Below are 15063 nucleotides of genomic sequence, written 5' to 3'. Positions count from 1 at the left end.
AGCCTTGTCCAGAAAGGTTTATGTAAGACCCTTCTTATCAATAACATCCAGGTTTTACCTAAATTACCTTTTAACACCTTAGGATTCTAAAGGCAGTTAAACTATAGATTAACTCACTTCATATGGATAGATTTTCTTTCCCCAAAATGTCACATTTTCCTGTGATATACACAAGGTAAACATGAAATAGCATAACATAAACACATAAGAGGCAAGCTGAATAGAGCTGACTTTAAATTTTATATTTCTCCTATATTTGCTTATTTTAGAATTCACTATATATGCAGCTTACATGAAAATTTCCTCTGTAATAGAGACCAGAGTTCAAGGAAGTTTAATTCCTTGATGAACTCTCTAGGGGAAAATAAACTTGTGTGTAGACTCATTTTGCTTTGAAGAGCAACACTTCTTTGAGCACTGGTATTAATGAAGCAAGATTTCCTTTGGATTTACGGTTGATTGCAAACCATAAACAGAACTTTTCCAGCAGCATCTCTCCCAATGTAGATTCTTTTTGTCTAATGATGCTTAGGCTCATGCTGCAGTCTCTGTCTAAGCCTTTCTTTTCCCATTATCTGTCCCCAAATTCCAAAAACCCTTAGGCAAGTGTCTCAAAAAAAAAAAAAAAAAGAAAAAATACTGTGAAGCCCTGATGAATTGTTAAACCAATTCAGATGTTACTGTAAAACATGGAGCATACAAAGATAAAAGCTATTGCCATGGGGAAAATAGATGAAAATTACTAGAAAAAAAAAATGTTGATAGTGAAAGAAGTGAAAGAATTTTGAAAGAATTGAAAGAATTTTCAATTATTTAAGAATTAAAGTGAAAATATTTAACATGGGATCTTCTAGTATTCCACTGCAATATTCTATATAAATTTCATTATTTTTTAAAGAAATATCTTGAACAAGACTACTCTCCAAGATTATAAAGGACTGGCACCTGTGCTGGTTTAGGATTCTTGGAATTTCTCTGGATTCCTAAGCCACGCAATGACCTTCTAGGCAGCTTAAAGTACAAAAAAGAGGCTGTCCTTGACAATAGCACACACAACCTCTGATCGTCTGTTGTTGCAATGACACCAGGGAGAAAGTCTATTCTGAAGCCCGCAAATTACACTAACCCTAGCAATATACTGAAATGTGAAATCTGTAAATGTTGTTTGTTTGTTTTTTTTCCCAGAAAACAAACAAACAATATTGCTTCATCATATGTGGATTGTTTTTAATATAATACTTGATCTCATAATCTATTTTCAATATGTATGATATGTCCTGGAGCTAGGTCCTGACCCTTGCATCTGTTATTTGTACAGATATTGCAGATCCCTCCAATAGACTAACCCAAGCTAAGTCCATATTCTGGTCTCTGTTGTTCAGACTGATCAAAAATTTGAGGTTCTTCTCTAATGGCAGGAAGACTTTTGATAAACCTGGTGACTGCAGCTTTCTCTGCAGGAACTGGTAGCCCTAAAACCATGGGCAGATGCTAGTTGCAGAGTCAGGGGTCTCAGAGTCTAGATCTCTATTGGATGCACTAAGGAAAGATGCAGAATTCAGCCTTCCAATTCATGGGGTGCATTGGAAAAGAGTTATAAAAAATAAGTTAATAAAAGAAATAAAAATCTATAAACCTTGTTCTGTGGTTAGATGTGCCATCAACATGACAACGTTAAGTATAGGAAGAGAAGGAGAAACTCTTGCTGAAAAATTCACTTGTTGCTAAACTATTTGAGAATACTCCCATATGGAAAGACAGACATTTTTCTGATGCTGCTCGGAGAAGGTAAAATGACTGACAGTACAATTCAGATCTTTCCACTTTGTCACTAGTTTAAAACTATGTCTGTTATGCTGTGCCTGAAACCACTGGTCTGTCTTTCTTTCACGCTCAGAAGAGAATAATATGCTATATTCCAAGGTAAAGAAAACACTTAGGACAGTTTTGGAGGAGCTGAAAAGTAAAAATATATTGTTGCATGTTGAGAGAGAGAATTCAGATATGCAGATCCCATGCAGGGCAAATTAAGTAGTAGTCTACATCCAGATTTATGTTCTAAACTTATGAAAGTTTTTAAAACTCTATTTGATTTTCACTGAAGAGCTTGCTTCTCTGTAAAGGAAAATACATAACTTTTACAAAGCAATGCTCAGGATACAAGCAGAAAAACAAATTTGGCTACAAAGGACCATTACAACTCTAAAGCTGACTTCCTGTATTCACAGGATCTTTCTTCCATTTATGTGACTACTTATCTCTTTAAGATATATTTAACTCAGTATCATTTTTAAGCAAGACGCTGTCTTGATATGATGATATAGAAAATGCAGAACCTGCCATTTCCCTTAATATTTTTCCCCCCATGTTGGTTGTAACTGCTTAGTTTTAATTTTAATATTTGTTTCTTCTTGTTCTTTTTTGGTTTGGTTTGGTTTCATGGCTCTTTTTCATTCTTTCTTTGTCACATCAAGAGCTTAGCTTATTTACCTGAGTTCAGTCTTGCAAGTTACCTCTTAATCTTTTTGGTAAATTACACTATGTGAGCAATTTGGTTCTTAGTTTTGCTTAGTAATAAATTGCCTAAGACACATTTGTGTGCCACAACATGAAAGTTGAATAATTCCAGTCAGTCTTGCATAGAATCATAGAATCACAGAATCATAGAATATCCCGAGTTGGAAGGCACCCATAAGGATCATCAGGTCCAACTCCTGGCACCGCACAGGTCTGCCCAAAAGTTTAGACCATGTGACTAAGAGCACAGTCCAATCTCTTCTTAAATTCAGACAGGCTTGGTGCAGTGACTACTTCACTGGGGAGCCTGTTCCAGTGTGCAACCACCCTCTCAGTGAAGAACCTCTTCCTGATGTCTAGCCTAAACTTCCCCTGCCTCAGCTTAACGCCGTTCCCGCAGGTCCTATCACTGGTGATAACGGAGAATAGGTCACCTGCCTCTCCACTCCCCCTCGCAAGGAAGTTGTACACTGCGATGAGGTCCCCCCTCAGCCTCCTCTTCTCCAGGCTGAACAGGCCCAGTGACCTCAGCCGCTCCTCGAATGTCTTCCCCTCTAGGCCCTTCACCATCTTCGTCGCCCTCCTCTGGACACTCTCCAGCAGTTTCACATCCTTTTTGTACTGTGGTGCCCAGAACTGCACACAGTGCTCGAGGTGAGGCCGCACCAGCGCAGAGCAGAGAGGGACAGTCCCTTCCCTCGACCAACTAGCAATGCCATGCTGATGCACCCCAGGATACGGTTGGCCCTCCTGGCTGCCAGGGCGCACTGCTGGCTCATATTCAACTTGCTGTCAACCACAACCCCCAGATCCCTCTCTGCGGGGCTGCTCTCCAGCGTCTCATCGCCCAGTCTGTACGTATAACCAGGGTTGCCCCATCCCAGGTGCAGGACCTGGCACTTGCTTTTGTTAAACTTCATGTGGTTCGTGTTCACCCAGCTCTCCAATCTGTCCAGATCTCTCCGCAAGGCCTTTCCACCCTCATCCGAGTCCACAACTCCTCCAAGTTTGGTGTCACTGGCAGATATGCTCAAAACACCTTCTAGTCCTATATCCAAATCATTTATAAAAACACTGAAGAGGATTGGCCCTAAAATGAAGTCTTGAGATACCCCAATAGTGACCATCCGCCAGCCAGATGTGGCCCCATTTACCACAACCCTTCGAGCCCTGTCCGTCAGCCAATTGCTCACCCATCGTATGATGTTTTTGTTTAGCTGTATGCTGGACATTTTGTCCAGTAGGACCCTATGGGAAACTGTATCAAAACCTTTGCTGAAGTCCAAAAAGATCACATTAGGTGGTTTCCCTTGATCGACTAGATGGGTGATCTTATCATAAAAAGAAATCAAATTTGTTAGGCAGGACCTACCCCTCATGAACCCATGTTGGCTGGGACAGTGACTACATTGTCCTCCAGGTGCGCTTCAATAACTTCAAGGATCATCCTCTCCATAATTTTACCAGGCACTGATGTGAGATTGACAGGCCTGTAATTGCTAGGGTCTTCTTTCTTACCCTTCTTGAAAATTGGCACTACATTTGCCAGCTTCCAGTCCAATGGGACCTCTCCAGATTCCCAAGATTGTTGAAAAATAATTGAGAGGTCCTGCGATGACGTCCGCCAGCTCTTTAAGCACCCTGGGATGAATTCCGTCCAGACCCATGGACTTGTATGGATCCAGGTGGAGCAGCAGGTGGAGCAGCAAATCCCGCACACGTTCAGGGTTGGTTGGGAGTTTATTATTCCCACCATCATGGTCCTCCAGCTCAGGGTACCCTGGGTCCCGAAACCCGTCATCAGTGTTGAAGACAGAGGCAAAGATATGCATGATATGCACTACTAAAAACAACCAGTAGAACAGGCCTCTGAGGTTTATCCCTGTATTCACCACCCAGCTGTTAATGTGTTATACACTGTCCACCTAAACTATGTCACCATGAGAAGTAAAACACAAAATGCTAGCAAGAGAATTGTCAGAAATGCTTCTATTTTAGCATCTCTAGAAGAGGCATCAAATTATCAAAATCTTAATATGCACCTACTCCCACCAGGATTAGCATGATTTTTCACAAGGTTAAACTGAGACTAATGAGCTCATTTTCAGAACTTAAAAAATATACCTAAAATTAAGAGGCATTGAAAATTCACCTTTAAATCATTTGCTGGTGAAATAAGTATTGACGTTTTTGTTATTTTTGAATTTCGCAAGGAGGCTCCCATTTAGATCCATGGAAGTGTTCTCTATTTAATAAATAAATAGACTTAAAAATAATGGAGATATTTCAGACTTTCAAAAGTCAATACAGCATCATATTGTTAGCCTCACAGTTGCCCTGGAAATTAAAAACCTGACTAAAATTCACTATTTCTATAACCAGAATAAGTAAGCAGATAATAAACACAGGCACACCCCTCTGCAGCGACAATGTTGCCCATTGTTATAATTGGCAGTGTTAATATCATTGGTTACTCCAATAAACAAAATCTATTTTTATCATTTGAAAAGTGTTTTCAGTTCCACACAATTTCCTTCCACCCACTCTTTCATACGCTGAGTTTATGAACAGTGAACCTTCCTTTTCAATTCTGTGGTTGACTTTGCACTGAGCCTTAGGAATTACAGTTATCAAGAGTGGGAGAAATTTGAGAAACTATGGTTAAGAACCTGTAAAATAGTGTTGTTCAAAACCTCTCAAATCTCCATCCAAGTCAGCTTGGAGATTCTCCTGCTTAAATAATGTAACGACTGACATCATAACAACACTTGTCTTTCTAAACAAGTAATGGTGACTACTGTTCACTAACCAGTAAAGAAAGGTACTGGCCATTTGTTACAAAAGTGAAAACTAACTCAAAATGCTTTGTTATAAACTCAGATACATACGCTGAGAACATAAATCTCAAATGCTTTAGGTAATAAAGAGGTTTAAACCTAAAAACCACAAAGAAACAGAAGGCTGCTTTACTGCTTGAGATAACCTACTATGAACAGGAGATTTAAGATGATCTTCAAGTGTTTCTGATTAGTGTGAAACCAGCTATTCAGGAATAAAAATGCAGTAGGATTTGGAAGATGAAAGCGCGCATTTCAGCCTGTTAAAGGGCCAATATCTTCCACATTTGAGGCTTACTTACCTCGTTTAGGGCAAGAACTGCCACCTGATTGGAAGAGGCAAACATCCCGATAAAATCAAAATAGCAGTTAGAGACAGGATCTGCTGGCGAATTCCAGGTCTACTTTGAGACTATGTCAGGGAACCGTAGTCTTGGAACGCTAAGGCAGAGCATCAGAGGCTAAAACTAAAGGAATCTTCCCCTTTGGCATGAAGGATGTCTTTACTAGATTTTTATTTACTTTACTTCATACTACTGACTAAAAAAGCTAAGAAGTAGGCAGAATAACCAGATTCTCACATATTTTGTTTTAAAGAAGCACACTGGAAATGCATCCTGCATTTAGGTCACATGGTGAATGGGCACGTCCCACAAACCAGGTCATATGGCAGAAGTCAGAGGCTGTTTGAAGTCTACTATCTCATTTTGTGATGAAAACAAGACAAAAGGAGCAAAATGCATACACAACCATCTCTGACTTGTAGCTTTATGATCGGTACAGCCTGCTGCAAAGTCTCCTCTTTATAGTTATTGCAGTAAATAGCACCAGCCTAATTGTACTGTGAACCTTACAGGCAAGGACAGAAGATAAAAACTGCAATGAATCGTGCTGACATAGCATGTTTCCTCCAGAGAGGCTTTACACTGAGCAAGTGTACTGTCTGCCCAACTTTACAGATGATTAAACAGAAATGCTGAGAAGTTAAATTAGTACTCCAAAATCTGAGCAGGGACAATATTAGGAATTGATCCCAGGAATAAAGCCCTATACACACTGAGCTAGGAAAGAATAGCAAAGAGTTCTTCAGCTGACATGAGGATTTTACTCTTCCAGCTGTGCCTCTTGTTTTGCATAATGATGCATATTGCCTTATACTGCATCAAATCTAACTCCAAAAGGCAGAATTATAACTAAACAGGCATTTTCTCTCAAAAAGATTTGTTTAAGAGATTTAGTGCTGGTCCCCTGAAGTGTAACAATCCATAACATTGACCACATAAAAACTGTCAAGACACTCACTTATTTTTATATTCTTAAAATTACTGTACGTGCAAAGACAGAGATAGCCAGTTAAAAATAAAAAAGGTGGGGGGGGAAGGGAACAGACAAGAGGAAAGCACTTGCAGTCTCACATAGAAAATTAACCAGGATATCAGTGATATAATGTCATGGTTAAAGTTAGGATATCAGTGATATAATGTCATGGTTAAAGTTCAGGGAAAGGCATGTGACTTTTGGCCTAATTTCCATTTTTACATCCTATTGGCAGTCTTGTTACTAGTTTAATTTCTTAATTGTACTTTTAATAACTTTATTATGTAACGTATCACCTATGTTTCAAGCTATATTCATCGAAAACGTTTTCTCAATGTGATCTAGTAAATACTAGAAAGAATTGCACAATCTTAGTATATAGTTTGCCAACCACAGTTCACAGACAAAGCTAATAAAGGCAGATCACCAACCTTTGTTCCTAACCCTGTCACTGGCTGCTTGTGTAACATGCCATAGGTCACTCAGTCCCAGAGTATCTCATGCATTTATTATCTGGGAAGGACCAGCTGATGGTTCAGTGGTGGAAGGGATATTCCTCTCCTGATCCAACAGGGAGAAGGAGCTCCCCTTCCAACCTCTTTTTGCTCCTACAAATTCAAAAGCATAAGTGAGGAGGACTCTTCGTCTGCTGCCTTCCTCTGTGACCAACAATGATTTTGTCTCCTACTTCGGTCAGATACAGGGAAGGTGGGCACCTAACATGGACTGCATGGCTCAAACTCCATTCTGAGCCCATGTTCTTGTTAGCCCATGCTGGCTTCCAAACATATGGGAAAATTTGGACAGCAATTTAAAAAAATTGGAGTCAGAAGTTCCAGTCTTCATAACAAGCAGAAACAAAAAAACAGTTGGCAAGGAGTAATAAGTTCCCCAGTATTCCAGAAACTCTGGTTGAGAAGTAGTACTGTGAGCTCCTGTTATTCAGGCAGGGACTTTTAAAAGTCTAAAGGTCCTGTTAATATTTTTCTGTTTAAAAATGTCTTTCACTGGAACCTAGGCAACATTTAAAAATCTGGATTTCTTGATCTTAAAGTAACATCTGTCTCTCCTCTCTTTTTGACCCTGCAATCTTCCATGTGAGAGGAAAAAAGGGGGGGAAAAAAGGCAGCAAAAGGAAAATAAATGCCCTGAAAAAATAAGGGATCAGAGAAAAGGATCTGGAACCTAGAGGAAGAACAATATTAAGGGCTTCAAATCTTAACTGAGAGAGATCTCAGCTTCAGAGCCTGCAATATCCCTCAAACACCAGCAAAACCAGAAAGCATTCAGCAGGGAAAAAAAAAAAAAGTAACTATTTCCATTTTCTCCTTCCAATTTAAAAACCTTTCTCCACCTAAAACTTTTTTGAAAAAAGTCACTTATTTTAGACCTAGAAATAGCCACTTTAAAATTGATGTATTCACTCCACATTAATTCTTTGTCTGCCTGAATAACAGAAGATCAGAAGCTGTTAGACTTTACCTCCACAACTTCACAGGTAAGGTGAGAATGCTAGTAACACTGAAGAGACATGTGGGAATGTAGAGAGAAAAAATTATTAGACATAAATATACTGTGCACAAATATACATTTCATATTTTTCTATGTAGAGTCTAAGATGATTGTTAGAATAAAGGAGCCCTAGAATGACAAGAGTTTTGGTTAAAACCCTTCTTCTGACAATGCTTCATCTCCATTAATACATCTGACTGTATATATTAGACAGGTATATACTGCATGAATTTAGGCATGAAGCTTTCTGAAAGAATATGCACCTTTCAAGTAAAAGTTTTCCATTATCCAGGAGAAAAAAAAAAGAAAGAAAGAAAAAGAAAAAAAAAAAACAGCAAACAAAGAGGTAGCTGCAGTAAGCAAAGAACAAGTGGCACATTCATACCTATTTTGACCCAAATCTAGAGACTAAATTGTCTGGAAATCAGAGCTTTATCTGTCAACTCCCATACAAAATATTTTGTTATAAAACTAAGCAATCCTGATGTAACACAGCTTATTACAGAAACAAAGCAAACTGCTATAAAATTGACAATGATTATCTTATTTATCAAGTCCAGCCCTCAGTTCTTGGTTTCTTACCTGATCTAATCTAAGACTGTCTGGGAAGTGAAAGAGGAAGTCAGTCAGTTTTCAGATAGTGAAGATAGGAAAAGTTTGTCATTATTTGTGCACAAAAGCTTTTCAGAAGTCAGAAGACAAATTACTATTCGAGGAGCCTAAGCAGGAAAATGCTTTCTGCAGTCAACAAAGAATTCATCTGACATCCAGCTCCTGAGCAGAATGTTATCTATTTATACCATCATGGAGGGTGATAACTAATCAGTGCGAGCTGTCCTTAGAAAGGCAGTATGGGAGGGCATATTGCAACTTTAAGATGATATAAAATTGCACAGATGGAAACAAGACTCATTTTTCCTTTCTTGCATATCAACCATCTTTCTCCCATTTTTGGCTTAAAATGAGCATGCTTCATTCTATTTTAGGAAATTAAAATTTTCTTAAATCAACAGGAATGCCAAAGTAGTAATGTATTTGGAAATATTGCTTGGTTCACTATAGAATGTATTACTAAATTAAAAATGTGTAACAAAACTGAAGTAGTGCTGTGGGTTTTTGTTTGTTTGTTTGTTTTTTTTCCTCTAGCCAAGCCCATGTTATTCCCATTGCAACAACTAGGCACGCAGCAAATTAAAATGCAAAATATTCCATAAAAGTATGATAATTGGCAGAACTTGCCCTTTAATATACCACTAAAACAAGTACGCTTTTGAAAGGTGAACAATCTACTCAAATGCATACTTGTTCAGGACTTAAAAGGAAGAATTCTCTTAAGGCTGTTGCCTTATCAAAACTGCTTGACTAGCAACACTGACAGCTCTTAAAGTCAAGACGAGCAGCACTTAAGCTCCACCTGAGCAACTGGTGCTCAGTAACAGAGCAACACACAGGTAGCATTTCACAGTCCCATTGCTGCAGAAATAACAGCTCAGAAGCTAGGAGACAGCTCAGAAACTTACTGTGGCACATCATAGAATCCATCACACCTTCCTGACCTGGTTTTTCATTCCAGGAAGGAATGCAAGGTGTTACTGGGGATGAAATTTTAATTCTTGGAGTGAAGCCATTCTGAAGTTTTCTGTTATTCTAGCTAATGAGATGTCCTGCAACCTGCAAAGCTGCAGAAGGCCTCTACCTAGTCTGTTACCTAACAAAGTCATAGATGTTTCTCTGAATGTCTGCCTTCCTCAAACAAAGAAAGGGCTTGCTATGCTACCCATAAAGCAAATTGCAAACTCACAGCAGAACTAAGATGAGGATGTAAATAAATAAGGAAATCAAAATTATTAGAGTAGAGGAGGAATAACAAAAAAAAAAAAAAAAAGAACATGAAGAATCATGCATATGAAATAAAAAACAGCCAAGCTGAGGTCCTTGTTTGTACCAAAGTATGGTAATTACAACTTACTTCATCTTTTCATAAATGCTTCTGAGATAGAAAACTGCTCTTAATACAAGCTAAAGCAGCCCTGGTAACCCTCTAGTTCTCCAGTAATGAGTTTCTATGGTCTCTTGTGCCTTGATTTTCATGGCCTGACATCCTGTTGAGGGGTACACTGAGGGTTTTTTTGTGGCAGATCCCAAGCCTGCCATTAATCATTTCCAGAATTGGGAAGGGAATGAGCTTCTTAGGAATGAATTCTGGGCTTTTAGTTGTATTCACAATGTCTCATAAACCAAAGTAGGTTAACAGAACTGACTAGCATTCTCCATCTCTTAGTAGTAGTTACTGAAACCCCCAGATACTCTGTTGAGGTGAAATTCATCACCGAGATGCCAAATAAGAAGTGCTTCTCCAAAACATACCATTTATATGGCAGTACCTGACAGGAGCAAAAGAATTTCTTCTGATTTTACTTGTCCATTAGCACAGACCTTTAATTTTCTGTCTCTTTACTGGAGAAAAAAAAAAAAAAGAAAAGAGAAAAAAAGAAAAAAGAAAAAGAAAAAAGGAAAAGAGAAAAAAGAAAGAGAAAGTGAAAAGGAAACACAGAAGTATATCATCTGCATTTGCCAGAAGAACTTGCAAACCATCTATCATGCAGTTAGGACGTGATCCAAAGCCTACCAACGTCAATGGGCTGAGGATCAGATCCTTATTCAGCTCTTGGAGATAATTCCTCTTAGCACTGAAACCTGTTTATTTAGGTCCCAGTCTCTATTCATATCTTAATTATCTCAGAGCTTTGTCCAGCCAAATATTGAATACCTCTAATGAGAGAGATTCCGCAACTTCTCTGGTTCTGTGTCAGTGTTTGGCAATCTTCATGGTGGAAAAAAATACATCCTAGTATCTTAGAAAGATATAAATTAGCTATTTTTTTTCTCGAAAAATTACATTCAAAGCTGCCACCTTTCTTAATTCTCATAAGCAACATAAACAGATAAAGAAAAAGCCATGTGTCAGAAAGAACCAAAAAAGGAAGACAAGAAAGCAAATTAGGTTTGACTATGTCAAAACAGACACGGAGCTGAAACCAGCTGACTTTTGCACAAATGTGCTCAGACGTGGTATCTTGCTGAGAAACTGCTTACCTGATCTCGGGAATATGGAGTATCCACTATGCGTTTGTCTGAACATGCTGCTAGAAGAATCTTCATTGCGTTTAACTGGAGCAGCATTTCACAAGCCATGGTATCAAAGAAAGTAATATTGGCAAGAGCTGCTGAAGCCAGCAGGAAAACTTCACCAGATGAGGCTTCTTGGCACAGTTCTAGGAATGCAGAGAATAAGCTGAATAAAAGTCATCCCTTCATTGCAGAAACATGTTCGTTTCAAAGCAACATTTAACCATCTGCACTTTTCATTAATAATCTTAATATCTGACCAAGAATAATTATGACCAAGTTCATAATATTCAAGACCAAAAAAAATCATTTTGTGGCAAAAATATAGTATATCGCAATTTAAGGTGCTTTATAAGTTATTAACATTAGGCACCCTTATTTATGCTTGTGTTTCTGGACACCACAAGCAGGCAAAGATGGAAAAAATGAATCTAGCCACCAAGTGTTTCCTAAGCATTCATCTAACTAATGAGATGATCTACCTAGTTTATCATTCTACAGAGAACATTCCATTGAATGTTGTTCAACCTGCAATTTGATATAAATAAAATGAAACACAGGAGGCAGAAGGCTGACAGTAGGTGAACCATAAGAGAATAATTCTGCCATATATCCTGATCTTTAGAATGAAGCACACACATCTCTAAACTTATTTCTTTGCAGTCATCCTGCATATTTTTGAGCTTCAGTAAGAAGTGCTGAAGACACCACTGTCTTCTAATTCCTTGCACACATGTATTTTAACTAAGATCCGAATCACCTGGCAATTAGATTTCGGCATGTTTTAAAAATTAAACATATTACAGTAATTCAATTACTGAGCTATAAATATTACAAGGACACTGGTGTGTGATTATTGAAAAAGCTCTCCCAAAGTTACACACGGTCTATTTTTAATGCTCACATATCTTGAGAAGAGTATATGTTACTAAATTCATGTGGAACTTGAGCACAGAGAATCAGGGAAATTCTCCACCTGCTAATCCCTTACAGTGGGCTATTCAGTTTCTCCTTTGACTGCGGTACATTGTGATAACCTCTAAAAACAACTTAAGTCAGTTTAGATGCCGCTAGTAGTCTAGTTACAGGAGAATCAGGCACAGCACAGGTTAATTCCACCCACTGGATTCAGAGAAGGTTCGAGGCAGAACCTTCAGTATTTATTGCTGGGCAGTCTGGTCATTAGTGATAAAAGTGTTTCCTTGACTTCTGCAGCGCTAGCTCTGGGAATGCCTAAGAATGTTTGAGCACGTCTCAGATAATTCCTAGCCACTGCAGAATCCTCAAGCAGTAGCACTACTACAATCTTTTCTTAATCCATTAAATAATAATAATAAAAACATGAAAATTGAAGTGCTCTACTTTAACTGTAACCATTGGGCTCAGTAGAGGAATATCCAGGTAAAATGTAATGATCATGGGAAATCAAACTAAATGACCCAAACTGGAGTTTCTAACATGAAGCTCTGAGAAAATCTGAATGTCCAGAGAGAGAACACCTGATTGAAAGCCTCTAGTATTTGAAAGGGTTAGAGCATGGTGCTAGAAATAACAGATTCCTCTCTCTAGAAAGTCATGAGAAATTTCATCTTATTTTCTTGAAGTATCCTCACTGACAAAAGGTTAAGGAAAAGCTTGCTGTTAACTTTTCCTTATTTTACCATAGATGAGAGGCCTAGGCAAGGAAGATAGGAACTTTTATTTTCCCATAACAATGTCTATATATTATACTACATTATACTTTTCTTCTGAAGTATCGTACAAACGTAGACGTAGTGATGAACAACTTTAGAAAACACAACAGCCATAAAGGTTAGCAGCTATTAGAAACTCCATTTTAGAGACTAACATGGGACAGGAGGATACTTGGCTAAGTTCCTTCTGTGGCTTTAATGGTCGAATTTCACATGGATATTATTTTTTTAGAGCTATGCATAACTTTTACTTGAATGTGGACTGGAGTAAAAAATATTAAGTAACTGCAGAATGTCCTGCTTCAGGGTTAAAAATGACCAAGTTCTCCTATCTGGTGAGGAAAAAATTGAAAACATTCTTTTTACAGAATCTTGCTAATGGAAGAATCCTACCCTCAATCTGTTATTTTAACTGGAAAGACTCAGAAATTACATAAAGAACTTACTAACAAGCGCTGTTACAATTTCTTCCATATTTTCCAGAAAGCTGCTGAGATGCTGAGTGAACGTCAGATGTGGAGATGTGATCTGTGCAATTACTGCTGCTGCTTCTGCATGAGTGGCTTCAGAATGGGTGTTATCAGTAAGAATGTCAGTCAGGCACAGTATCCCATCAACCTATGGAGAAACAATAGGTATAGATTGGAATTACTCCAAGAAATACTTTTGCAACCAAATAGGTGTATAAGTCCTCTTTTCTTGGCTGTGGCTAAACTACTCAGTTTATTTTTAAAATTGACTTAAACTTGGTTGCACTTATTACATAAGTTTCAATTTAGCAAATAAAAGTAAGTTCAACATAAAAGTTTGTTGACCAAAAAAAGTCTTGCATTTCCTTCTCCCATAACGTTCCTACTGAACTGATTTTGGCCAAACAAAAAGTCTCTTCTGATAGAAGTCTCAAGTAAAGCACTATTCCAAAAATAAACTCTGATAAGCAAATGTTAACCGCTACTCTGCCAAAGACACATTTACATTCATTCAAGTGTGTCCCATTGTAAGACTCAAGTTTAAGTGTGCAGTAAGTTCTTCACAGGCAGATTTTTTGCCACATTTTACTGAATTTGTCATAAAGTAAACACAGGGTCAGAAAGTACCATGAAGGATAGATCTGTCAAACTCCAGCTGATGAGCTAGCTTCCACAGGTGTCAAATTAGAACTAGGACTGCATATTCAGAAGAGAAACAGAAACATGAATAAAATGGACATGGATTTATATTTTTAGAGTATAGTATTTTAAACTAATTCCTTATGCAGTTTAGGCAAATACATCACATATGCACACTTTATTCTGGATTATAGGAAACCCACGGACACAATGAAAGACTGTAACAGAGTATAGACAATGGGATAGCTCAAACTGTAGAGATGTATCATCTGTTAATAATCAACCCAGGAAAAGAAGGTCCTCTGTAGACAAGGACATAATCTAAGAACTTTCAAATTAACAGCACTATGTTTCTCCCCTGGTTTCACATATTGCTGAATAATTCATCATATTGTCAAGTAGGTATGTAGATGTGCTAAGAGGGGACAGAGAGCATGAAGATGCATGTAGCATCAAATCCATGAATTCACTAATCTAAATCTTTATATGAAGCTAATGTAACTATAGGTTTATAGTTACAGTTTTAAATCAGTTTACAAATGATCAGAGCTTCTACAAGCTTCACTGAGCAACAGTTTTAAAGACCGATCTTTTTATTTATTTGAAGCTCTGAAAAAGTATTGTAATTGTCTTACAAGTTTATTAGATATTTTATAAATACAAAGAGAAATTACGAAGGCTTAGCACTGAAATATACTTTAATTGTAAAACAAAACCAAACACATTATACACTCACCAAGAGTCTTTCATAGGCCTGTTGTTCAGATTGCATTCTCTGTCTATTCAAAGCTTCCTCAGAACATGCTTCTTAAGTCCTATCTATTTTTTTTCCACAAAGCATATATAGCAAAATTCGTATTCACATTTTTGTAATTTATTAATAGAGAAAGTGGAGTTACCCTAATTAGTTATCTTGCAATGAGCATAAATTAAATTATTGATAAGAAC

The 15063-nt window shown here is 37.8% G+C and overlaps 1 protein-coding gene across 1 annotated transcript in view; it reads right to left on the bottom strand.

The window, feature by feature from the left end:
* INSC (INSC spindle orientation adaptor protein) overlaps positions 1–15063 on the bottom strand; it is a 510527-nt gene that overhangs the window by 394761 nt on the left and 100703 nt on the right. Inside the window, exons 8-9 of the mRNA XM_083840240.1 lie at positions 13453–13624; positions 11280–11458 (exon numbers count right to left, since the gene is read on the bottom strand). Coding sequence (XP_083696366.1) covers positions 11280–11458; positions 13453–13624 — 351 coding nt within the window. The remainder of the gene's footprint in view (positions 1–11279; positions 11459–13452; positions 13625–15063) is intronic.

The sequence above is a fragment of the Anser anser genome, assembly GCF_964211835.1.
Source record: "Anser anser genome assembly, chromosome: 5".
Lineage (NCBI taxonomy): Eukaryota > Metazoa > Chordata > Aves > Anseriformes > Anatidae > Anser > Anser anser.
The sequence above is the reverse complement of the archived record's forward strand: the minus strand, read 5'-3'. Positions and strand labels throughout refer to the sequence as shown.